Source organism: Salvelinus alpinus, chromosome 33, assembly GCF_045679555.1.
Source record: "Salvelinus alpinus chromosome 33, SLU_Salpinus.1, whole genome shotgun sequence".
Lineage (NCBI taxonomy): Eukaryota > Metazoa > Chordata > Actinopteri > Salmoniformes > Salmonidae > Salvelinus > Salvelinus alpinus.
Window position 1 is genome coordinate 6,245,558 of NC_092118.1, and position 12,507 is coordinate 6,258,064.

A 12,507-nucleotide genomic window follows, 5' to 3' on the forward strand; every position below is an offset into this window, starting at 1 on the left:
ATCTGAGAACAGCTGGGAATCCCATCCTTTTGGTTCTTATTCCCTGCTTCATAAGAGTCCCTACACGCCCAGGCTGGAATGTGTGTGCAGAGATTACATTTGAAAACATTCCTAATGTTTTGAATTGCGTTTCCTACTGTCATCCTAGGCCTACCTGATATTGATATATCATTATTCTGATTCACAGACTTGCAAGACTATTTGTAAGCTTAATTCAATGCCAAACTCTGTAGGTTATTGTTTGTTGTGTCACTAAGGTGACGACGACAATTTGACATTTCCTGATTCTCAAGGAGGGAGTAGCAGGGACGTTGCGAACAGGTAGACACAGGCAGAGAGGAAGAGGCGAAGGGAGAGTATTTACTCCACTCAAAATCTGTCCGCGTGAGATGAGCCTGGAGGTCTATAAGAGAGTGTCGAATTAGGTAAGGCATATTTCATCAAATATAAGTTTCGTAATGTTTAGGCTTTTACAGATGTATTGACATAAGTGAATGCAAGTGGCATTCTGGCAACTTTGAGAAAAACGACTTAGCCTACGCGTGTGAACAACAGGCACAACTATCTGCCCTCTCATTGGCTAGAATGGTCCCACCTGACCGCGCTTGCCCGTAATCATTGAGGACATGTATTTCCATTATTAGAGCGGTCATTCGAGTATCTTGTCATTTTAACAGATCATCTTTGACACAGGTGAGTCGCTGACAAAGGTGATCCTGGAATCATGTGGGGAAGTGAAGTTTTGTTGACTTGTGTTTCTGGACATCATTGCTTTATTGTGCTTAACTAAGGTAGGCCTAATTGCTGTCTTTCAGTAATTTCAGTAAATATTGTTTGGTTTGACCAAGTTGGTTCAAAGCCCAGATGCGCCTTGATTTCGGGGTGGGGGTTTCCCTATAAAATACCAGTTTTTCCCTGTGGCATCCTGGTAGCCTAATCGTAAAGAGTATACTTTCCAGAATGTTTCAAAAACGGATTATCCACATGTAAATATAGGCCTAACATCGTACACGGATATAGGCGATCAAGTGTGTTTTTGATCACGACGAACTATTGCTACATATAAAAAAACGTTTAAAATATTTTGTTAGGGAGATTTACATTTGTACTATGATGATGCGCCTGGCAAACTTAAGCATCATACAGAACGAAGTCGTTTCCACTCAGGCTGCGTAAAATTCAAATTCCGCGGGTATCGAGAATGTCCCGCATAAAAGTTAGATATAGTGGGCGATTGGGCATCTACATTTGACATGCTGTACACGGTCTAGGCTACTTCTGTCATTTTTCGTCAACACTTCATCTGTGACTGTCACTCTGGGTTCCTATTTGAAGAGAGAGTAGCCTAAATTCATTGGACACACAAGCATTGCGTTGCGCACGGACTGTTGTCTCCAGGTATCGACGTGGTCGCCAGGCTCGAGGTAAATGAAATGCCCTCATTTGAATTCCTCTATAATGGGTTCTTTCATTGAAAAATGTAACCATTGATTAAGTCCATTTGCTGATTTTGGGGGTTCACAAAATCAGTAATCGAGTTTTTGATACGAGTATGAAAATCTGAGTGCATGACAGTACAGGCCAATAAGGTGCAGGTCAAATCATTACATTATTAGAAATCATATAACCATATAACCGTAAGATGTTGCCGCTTTGCTCAGTCAAATTAGTGTGTCGTAATTCATGTATTTCAAGCATGAAACATCCCCTGTGTTTGACGGATAGCCTCACACCTACCCATGTTGGAGGAGACATCATATCGTGGCGTGGGCGGCACCAGCTGTCTCTTGCTGGTGCTCTCACAACCATATTGACCATCCTATTGATGCACTGCACTGAAATATATTACAGCTATTTTGCACGACGTGTTGTGGGAGGGCACATAATGGACATGATGTAGTTCGTAACGCGTATGGATTCTATCTCTTGTTTAGAGAGAGAGAGAGAGAGAGAGAGCCTCTGAAGTAGGCTAGCCTTCGTGGGGAGGCAGGGGGACGTACTGTGGGAAACACATCGTTTCCATGCCACACCACAGCATTGAGCCCACGGGCGCAGTGAAGGCATCGACTATATGGTTTTCAGAGCGTGGAGGAAAGAGAGAGGAAATCTGTTGAGATCACGGGTGTAAATAGTCTGTTCAAATGGAGAGACATGGTGAGGATGATGATGATCCGATGCAAACCATAAACAGTCTTGATAAAGTCTCTGGTAAGTTAATGCTGTTTGATTAATGGTTCATTTGAAATTATTTTCTAAATGTACAAGCTCCAATAAAGAAGAAGCGCACCACAGGTAGGATATGGTTGCATAAGGTATAGAGCTACATTCGATGGATGGATATGCGGCAGGTTAGCGGTTAAGAGCGTTGGCCAGTAAGGTCGCTGGTTAGAATCCCCAAGCCGACTGGGTGAAAGATCTGTCCATGTGCCTTTGAGCAAGACATTTAACCCTAATTGATCCTGTAAATCGCTCTTGATAAGTGTCTGCTAAATGACTAAAGTAGATGTAAAATGTAAGAAGGCAGGCTGTAGCCTAATCTTTAATTATATGAAAGCCCACTCGATGTATTTTTAACACATCCTTTTTGCATGTTTATATTTTAGACATTTTTGGGGGTTGGAAACGGTTTATTACACATTTGTCATAATGACCATTCACTGTAAGGTTATAGCCTACTGTAATGTAGCTTTGAGAGGTTTGTTTACCTGGCTGTCAGTGCTGAGCAGTATTCCGAGACAAGTGTTCACTGTGTTCACACCCTCGGCTACAGTAGCTGATAGAGAAAGACGCACAGACGGATATATTTATGGAAGCACGACTCCATTTAAGCATGCCTTATACTGTCATCCAAACCATTCTAACTTGAATTCATAAAAACAAATATGTTAATAAATATGTTTTTGATAGCTTTTGTTATATACAGTATCTATCTACGACTACTATTGAATTATTCTAAATGTTAAATGGGATGAGGAATGGAATTAGCAAAGAAAGATGTTCTTTCTGAGAAGTATGAAGACTGGTTCATAGATGGGAAATCTAATTGGTGTGATTTAATGTTACTTTAGCTACTCCATCACATCATATTCCTTCAGCTCTCAATAAGTTCACATAGTTTTGTTTCATGTTGATATAACAAATCAAGCTTCTAAATCGAAAAAAATTACTTTACTATTTGGCAATTTTGATCAATATAGCATCTTTATGGAGAGATACAAAATATGTTTTGTATCATTACTGAATATTACTGAATTGTAAAGTCCAACATACAATTTTGCAGTGCAAGACAACATCAGGTCACTAGTTTTGATTGAATGGAGCTGTCAGTGTAATTATATAATGTAATCCTTCAACCTATTATGGTCCATATCAGGCTCCTGCTAATTTCAGCACACACTCCTTTTTTTCTCTCAAAAAGAGCACCCAAGGGCCCTTATCTGTGAAGGTTATTACAAGGACTTGACTTACAGCATACAGTGGGGAGAACAAGTATTTGATACACTGCCGATTTTGCAGGTTTTCCTACTTACAAAGCATGTAGAGGTCTGTCATTTTTATCATAGGTACACTTCAACTGTGAGAGACGGAATCTAAAACAAAAATCCAGAAAATCACATTGTATGATTTTTAAGTAATTAATTTGCATTTTATTGCATGACATAAGTATTTGATCACCTACCAACCAGTAAGAATTCCGGCTCTCACAGACCTGTTAGTTTTTCTTTAAGAAGCCCTCCTGTTCTCCACTCATTACCTGTATTAACTGCACCTGTTTGAACTCGTTACCTGTATAAAAGACACCTGTCCACACACTCAATCAAACAGACTCCAACCTCTCCACAATGGCCAAGACCAGAGAGCTGTGTAAGGACATCAGGGATAAATTGTAGACCTGTACAAGGATGGGATGGGCTACAGGACAATAGGCAAGCAGCTTGGTGAGAAGGCAACAACTGTTGGCACAATTATTAGAAAATGGAAGAAGTTCAAGATGACGGTCAATCACCCTCGGTCTGGGGCTCCATGCAAGATCTCACCTCGTGGGGCATCAATGATCATGAGGAATGTGAGGGATCAGCCCAGAACTACACGGCAGGACCTGGTCAATGACCTGAAGAGAGCTGGGACCACAGTCTCAAAGAAAACCATTAGTAACACACTACGCCGTCATGGATTAAAATCCTGCAGCGCACGCAAGGTCCCCCTGCTCAAGCCAGCGCATGTCCAGGCCCGTCTGAAGTTTGCCAATGACCATCTGGATGATCCAGAGGAGGAATGGGAGAAGGTCATGTGGTCTGATGAGACAAAAATAGAGCTTTTTGCTCTAAACTCCACTCGCCGTGTTTGGAGGAATAGAAGGATGAGTACAACCCCAAGAACACCATCCCAACCGTGAAGCATGGAGGTGGAAACATCATTCTTTGGGGATGCTTTTCTGCAAAGGGGACAGGACGACTGCACCGTATTGAGGGGAGGATGGATGGGGCCATGTATCGCGAGATCTTGGCCAACAACCTCCTTCCCTCAGTAAGAGCATTGAAGATGGGTCGTGGCTGGGTCTTCCAGCATGACAACGACACGAAGCACACAGCCATGGCAACTAAGGAGTGGCTCCGTAAGAAGCATCTCAAGGTCCTGGAGTGGCCTAGCCAGTCTCCAGACCTGAACCCAATAGAAAATCTTTGGAGGGAGCTGAAAGTCCGTATTGCCCAGCGACAGCCCCGAAACCTGAAGGATCTGGAGAAGATCTGTAGGGAGGAGTGGGCCAAAATCCCTGCTGCAGTGTGTGCAAACCTAGTCAAGAACTACAGGAAACGTATGATCTCTGTAATTGCAAACAAAGGTTTCTGTACCAAATATTAAGTTCTGCTTTTCTGATGTATCAAATACTTATGTCATGCAATAAAATGCAAATTAATTACTTAAAAATCATACAATGTGATTTTCTGGATTTTTGTTTTAGATTCCGTCTCTCATAGTTGAAGTGTACCTATGATAAAAATTACAGACCTCTACATGCTTTGTAAGTAGGAAAACCTGCAAAATCGTCAGTGTATCAAATACTTGTTCTCCCCACTGTATATGAGTCTTTGACTGTCAGAAGCTGTCCCTAGCATTGCCACGGGTAGGGGAATCCTTGTAAGTCGTTGTCCAAGAAAAGGCAGATACTTGGTGGGGTTCCATTGTATTCCCTCTAAAAGGTTTTCTCAATGTAAAATGATTCTTAATGTTTCGTGATCAAAGACCAGATCTGTACGTTGTCTAGGTACGCTCAGATATTCAAATATTTATAGAAATATCACCATACAGGCATGTGGGGTGACAAATGAACAAAATACCAATCTGTAAACCGGGGCAACATGAGCCTTTAGGCCATGAGAGATTCATGGACGTGCTTACACAACCAGTGCCTTTACATTAGCTCTTTGAAAAAACCTTTTTGCTCAACATTCACACAACATGCACGTAGATGTTGAGTGCAATTAAACTATGGTCAGATTCTCAGTGATTATAGTCAACTATATGGGTACTTCCTCATCCAAATCAAATCAAATCAAATGTTATTATATAGCCCTTCTTACATCAGCTGATATCTCAAAGTGCTGTACAGAAACCCAGCCTAAAACCCCAAACAGCAAGCAATGCAGGTGTAGAAGCACGGTGGCTAGGAAAAACTCCCTAGAAAGGCCAAAACCTAGGAAGAAACCTAGAGAGGAACCAGGCTATGAGGGGTGGCCAGTCCACATTGTTAGTTTACCCTAGAAATGAATACCCAAAGCATGTTGGTTATTTTATGTGGCTGTCAAGAACCTCATCAGACAATATACTGTACAATGGTGGAATGCTTCTCATGCTTCTCATGCCATTGAGCTGGACTGTACACTCTTAGCACCATTTGACCTGGAAGCACATATCAGAGTATCAAATACTTACATTATATTGTTCCATACTAATCATATCTCTTTCCTCCCACACAGGTCAAACTTTCCTAGTACACGACCTCTCTGGTAGTCTTCTCCCTGAGTTGGAAGAGCAAGGCACCATGAGGAGGAATGACTATTATATCCCTGTATCCTGCGAGGAGAAGGCAGCTGACTTTGGGAACACTAAGGATGGTGGCGATAGCAAATATAACAAGTATGATTCCATCGTAAGTGGTCTTCTCTACATTGAGAATTTGTATTTGTATTTATTAGGGATACCCATTAGCTTTTGCCAAGGCAGCAGCTACTCTTCCTGGGGTCCAAACACGTGAAGGCACTTACATCACACACGTGCATTGTAATATTGTTGTATGGTAGTATTATACATTTTGTATTGTAGATATGTAGTGGTGTAATAATGTTATATGATGTATTGTTTTATCTTTTGTTTTGTGGATAGAATGCGTGTGTGTGTGCGTATGTGTGTACCTGTGTGTGTATCTCTACACAGTCTCCACTGTTCAATAAGGTGTATTTTTATGTGTTTTTTTTAATCTGATTCTACTGCTTGCATCAGCTACCTGATGTGCACCTCTCATAGTCTGTTCTTGACTTGGGAATTGTGAAGAGACCTCTGATAGCATGTCTTGTGGGGTATAACACAAAATCATTGAACTTTTTTTTCTCAAGATCAAAGCATTTAATAAAGTAGTTCAAAGTGTGTAAACAGCTGATGGGCATATCTAATCATGGGTGGAATCTTTGTTTGGATCTTCAGTCATCATATTTACCAACACTAAGAGGAACTGTGTATAATTACTGTATGTTAATAACCTAAAACCATTCAAAATAATCTCTTCAGCACTGTTCAACTGGCTTTTATTTAATTTATCTTTGTTTAACTAGGCAAGTCAGTTAAGAACAAATTCTTGTTTTCAATGACGGCCTAGGAACATTGGGTTAACTGCCTTGTTCAGGAGCAGAACGACAGATTTGTACCTTGTCAGCTCGGGATTTCAATCTTGCAACCGTTCGGTTACAAGTCCAACACTCTAACCACTAGGCTACCTGCCGCCCCATTTTGAAAAAAAGAAATGGTGCAAATAATGAATTATCATAGGAAGTCGCCCTCATGTACTGCCCTGTGTTAGTAGTGTAGAAGGTTAAAAAGTCAGAGTTGGTGTTCCTCTCTTGATGAGGAATACTGCCCCATCACTGTGGAAACTGTATTAGGTCAAACTTGTGGACCTTCCATTGGGTCAGAGGGTCATTTGGACAGTAATTGCGGTCTTGATCTATCTAATCACAGACACACTGGAATTATTAAGCAAGCTCATATACGCACCTAAAGCAGGCAAGAAAGGTCAAGTACATTGTTTGGAACGCCGAGTCAATTAAATCAGTGCGGAATACGGATGTATTGTTATGTATCAAGTGACTGCTAAAACAGACACTGATGGATGTTTTGATGTTGTGAGGACCTATTTCCAGAATTAGTTTATGTATTCATTAGGATATAAAAAATGATGCAGTATTGTTATTCAGCTATCCTATAGTGACCCTACGGATGTTATGTTCAAACCTCTCCCACAGGACTCTGCTGTTAGTGAATCGGCATGATAGTTAGATGGCTTAGATCTAGTAGCTATACAGCTGTAAAGGTTTATATGCAAATGTGGAAGAAGATATGCATGCCTCCCTAGATTAGAGGGCCTGTGGCTGAGTAATAACACTATTGATATGCATGCTGGTTTTACTCACAGCACAGGAGTTAGGAGGTGGGTGGTTGAAGGAAGGGTTCTGGTTCTCTCCGTTCCTGTATCTGTAACATGTCGTAACCACATCCTTATTTTCCCCTGTGAGGAGTGACCTTTGCTGTGACTTCCTGTTCTGAGGGGGCTGAGGCTTGTCGTCCAGTGGGATGCTTGTATTGAGATGTTTTCCAACAACTAGAGCTCTTTTGTCTCTCGATTATCAAATAGGTTTGTTTTCCATAAGAAAGCTACGGTTTGTTCTCAACAAAAGCGATGAATTTCAAGCAAATAATTGCAGAGCAAATATTGTGTTTGGGTGTGCCGTACCAGTAGAGAGAACATACAGGTGAGGCCATTCAAACTAGAGTCCATAAAACAATATCTACACGCGTTTAGTTTCTGTTAATGCATACAATCCATTTTGAATTAGTTATTTTAAATTAAAAATACCTATATCCCTATTATGTATCAATGTGTGTCACTATACCTGACAGTTATTTTGCAGTAACCCATCTATATAGCACAAGGGGAAAATATTTGAACTTAATATATAAATGTGTAAACATGACTGTATAGCATTGTATTCATGAACCCTTCCCCGCAGAGTAGGATTATTTCAGAGTGAAAGATGTGGTGTTTGTTTATAACATGCTATATGGCATTTAGCTTTTCAGATATCAGCTGTTATCAGATGCAGTACATTTTATTTGACAAGGTCATGAGTTCAATGTGGACAAGTGCAGTCCATTCTTGAAAGATGAAATACAATACATGCGTCATTTACACAATCCTCATCTGTAAAACATACATCTTTTTGATTTTGTAAATGGGGACAATGTTACCTTCAACATTTATCATTTATTATCCCTTGGGCCAGGGACGGGGGCCTCGCCGGGCCAGGGGCTCAAGGTGGGAGGGGTCGAGGGCACGTTTTGACAGGGGTGGCCTAGGGGAACTCGGATCTGCCCTGTTTGTTTTGTTTGTTTGCATTTTTAGATATAGTTTTGTTTTTGATTTTCTTTTTTGTTTCTGTTGTACAGTACCAGTCAAAAGTTTGAACACACCTACTCATTCAAGAGTTTTTCTTTATTTTGACTATTTTCTACATTGTAGAATAATAGTGAACACATCAAAACTATGAAATAATACATATGGAATCATGTAGTAATGAAAAAAGTGTTATATAAATTGAAATATATTTTACGTTTGAGATTCTTCGAAGTAGCCACCTGTCGTGACTATACTTTCATTAATCTGATGACTGTTATTTATCTAATCAACTAACTATGTTTAATTGTTACCCAATGAAATTAATAATTTAACAATTAACTCATTAGGATTTGGGGCACCACGAGAGAGGTTGTTTAAAGAGTTACTATCTCCCAAATTAAACTCTAAAGGTCTTTACCTATCACATCCATAAAACAGTCAACATATTAATCATAACCTGGTATCATATCATCATTCTGAACAGTTCTGACCTCCTGCATCTGCAAAACCCCCAGCCTTACTTACAGTATGATTCAGTACTACACAAATTGGTTTAATTATTTATCTATTAGCTAACTAAATGATAACACAGGATAAACATACACACTTAATACATTAGAAACAGGTCCCTAGCGGACTGACACAATATTGCGGCTTGTTATTACAGAGATCGGGAGGGCGAGAGAGAGAGAGAGGGACAGAGACATAATACTTTGGTACATTTAGAAACTACTCTTACAGTAATCATATACTTTGCACACAAACCACCACCCGTTTGGAGTAAAAAATCATGAATGTATTTACGTGTAAATGTTTTTGGTTCATCGTGTAGTCCTGAACAGAACTACAGAGTTGATTTCCCTTCCAGTCGCTCCTGAAACTGCCTCTTTGAAGATAGTCTAGCCAGCCATGTCGATGGTTCCCATTGGGTGATGAGAGTAGCGTACTACAGTGATTTGAGAAGAGTATTAGAATGGTCCCACTTAAGTTCACTTTTTCTAGATACTTTACTTAGGACAGCTAATCAGCCGTACCAGTGATTGTCCAGGAGGTGACATTATCGTCTCTACCTCGTATTGAGATTTCAGAGTTCAATGAGCTGCATCTACACGCCTCTCTGGTCTGATATGTTAATTCTCAACCCCTCGTTTTATACAGTTCTTCAAAAGGGGCGGTTCGTCAGGCTGACACTCTCTGATCTCACTCAAGGGGGCGGTGACTACTCACTTGTACAAAGTAATAGAAACAATTTCCTCATATAGTTTCTAAGATCACATCCCTCTCTTAACAAAAATACTTTAATTGTTTTTCATATTTCATACATAATGGAAACTTCATACATGTAGTGTATAGAGACCGTCATCAATTAAAATTCCAAGATATTTATATGCGGTTACAGTCTCAATCTCATTGCCCTGACAGGTAGTAATAGGTGAAAAGTTCAGAGATCTATTTAGTGTTTTCTAAAGCAAGAAATAGATATCTGAACCTTTCACCTATCAGTACCTGTCAGGGCAATGAGAATGAGACTGTAACCTTATGTAAATATCTTGGAATTTTAATTGATGACGGCCTCTCTTTTATATTGTATATTCAACAACTTACAAAAGAATTGAAGCTGAAGTTGAGATTTTATTTTAGGAATAAGGCCTGTTTTTCTTTTGAAGCTAGGAGGCGGCTAGTATCAGCCACATTTATGCCTTCACTAGACTTTGGGGATATTTTTGTAAATTAATGCTTCTGCTCAGTGTTTGAGATCAATTGACACCCTTTACCACGGTGCATTGAAATGTATTTTAAACTGCAAAACCCTTACGCGCCACTGCGCTTTATATACCAGGGTTGGCTGGCCTTCTCTAGTCACTTGTAGGCTCAGTCACTGGTATACTTTTATTTACAAAGCCATTTTGGGTTTACTACCATTTTATTTGGGCATTTTTATTGTTCAGAAATGTAGTGGGTACTCTCTTCGTTCGCAGGACTTTATCCTGCTAACTGTTCCAAATGTCCGAACTGAATTTGGTAAAAGGGCTTTTATGTACTCTGCACCATCGGCTTGGGACGCCTTACAAAATACTCTTAAACTGGAAGAACTCGATTGGTGTTTTTAAATCACTGATGAAGGATTTTGAGGCTGATTCCCTGACCTGTCAATGTTTTTAATTTGCTGTTTTATGATTTTGTTATACTCTTGTGAATTATATGGTTTTTACTAGATTACTTGTAGTTTTTCATGTTGTCTGTCTGTAATTGTGTAATGACTTGGTGCTGCCTATCTTGGCCAGAGCGCTCTTGAAAAAGAGATTTCAAATCTCAATGAGCCCTTCCTTGTTAAATAAAGGTTCAAATTAAATTAATTAATTAATTAAATAATATACTTTTCAAGTTACAGTATTTATTTTATAACATTTTTAATGACATCACAAAATAACAACCAAAATGTGTCGTGGGGGACAGCATCAGCTAGGGGAACAGGAACCACCGGCCTGAGAAGGGAGACATGAAACAAGGGTGAGATATGATAGTGACTGGGCAAGTGTAACCTATACGTCACCTCGTTGACCCTCCGGAGAACCTTAAACGGCCCCGCAAACCAGGGGCTCAATTTCTTCCAGGGCAGGCGGAGTGGGAGGTTCCTGGTAGAGAGCCAGACGCGATCCCCAGGGTGGAACACAGGGGTCTCACTGCGGTGGCCTGTTCCTTTTGACAATGGACCACTCATCAACCGCAGGAGCTTCGGTCTGGCCCGGGGTCCACGGCCGGCTGAAAACCCAGAACACACTGGAAGGGGGTCAACCCGGTGGAGGAGTGACGCAGCGAGTTCTGGGCGTACACTGCCCATGGAAGGAATCGTGCCCACTCACCCTGCCGGTCCTGGCAGTGACTCCTCAGGAACCTCCCTAGCTCCTGGTTCATCCTCTCCCCCTGCCCATTGGACTGAGGCCGGTACTCGGAAGTGAGGCTGAACGTGACCCCGAGCTTCTCCATGAAGACACTCCATACTCGTGATGTGAATTGGGGGCCACGGTCGGAGACTATGTCCTCCGGAAGGCCATAAAGCTGGAAGACCTGCTGGAAGAGTGTCTCAGCGACCTGGGGAGCAGTGGGGAGACCAGGAAGAGGGATTAAACGACATGACTTTGAAAATCTATCCACTATCACCAGAATGGTGGTGAAACCGTCAGAGGAGGGGAGATCGGTTATAAAGTCAATGGATAAATGAGACCAGGGTCGTTGAGGCACGGGAGCGGCAGGATCTTCCCTGCTGGTGCATTCCGGGGGGACTTGGTTTGGGCACATTCGGAACAGGAGTTGACATAACGAGTTACATCCTGCGCCAAGGTGGGCCACCAGTACTTCTCAGCGATGGAGTGGATAGTGCAAGAAATACCTGGATGTCTAGCGACGACAGCTGTGTGTGCCCAGGTCAGCAGCCGATCACTTATCCCTGTGGGAACGTAAATGCGCTCAGGAGGACAGTTCAGGGATGCGGGCTCCCTCTCTGACGCCTGGCGGATGTCCACATCTACGTCCCAGGCCACTGGACCTACGACTCGGGAGGATGAGATTATAGGTGCACTCTGGACAGGACCCTCTCCCGAATCGTAGATACGGGACAAGGCATTAGCCTTGATGTTCTTGGAACCTGGGCGATAGGTCAGTATGAAGTCGAACCTGGTGAAGAAAAGTTCCCACCTGGCTTGTTGCGGATTCAGTCTGCTCGCTGTCTGTATATACTCCAGGCTCCGATGGTCGGTGAGGATGACGAAAGGTTCCTTGGCACCCTCCAGCCAGTGTCTCCACTCATCTAATGCCAACTTCACCACCAGGAGCTCACG

The 12,507-nt window shown here is 41.6% G+C and overlaps 1 protein-coding gene across 5 annotated transcripts in view; it reads left to right on the plus strand.

Moving 5' to 3' along the window:
* The first annotated feature begins 310 nt into the window (after window positions 1–310).
* LOC139562737 (anoctamin-1-like) overlaps window positions 311–12,507 on the plus strand; it is a 58,705-nt gene continuing 46,508 nt past the window's right edge. For 2 of the 5 annotated variants that reach the window (XM_071380699.1, XM_071380703.1), the window contains exons 1-2: window positions 1,815–2,208; window positions 5,979–6,151. In XM_071380699.1, coding sequence (XP_071236800.1) covers window positions 2,142–2,208; window positions 5,979–6,151 — 240 coding nt within the window. In that variant the 5' untranslated portion in view covers window positions 1,815–2,141. Of the gene's footprint in view, window positions 426–767; window positions 792–1,189; window positions 1,425–1,814; window positions 2,209–5,978; window positions 6,152–12,507 lie in introns of those variants that run through there. The other 3 variants (XM_071380701.1, XM_071380702.1, XM_071380700.1) reach the window with 3 other exon arrangements.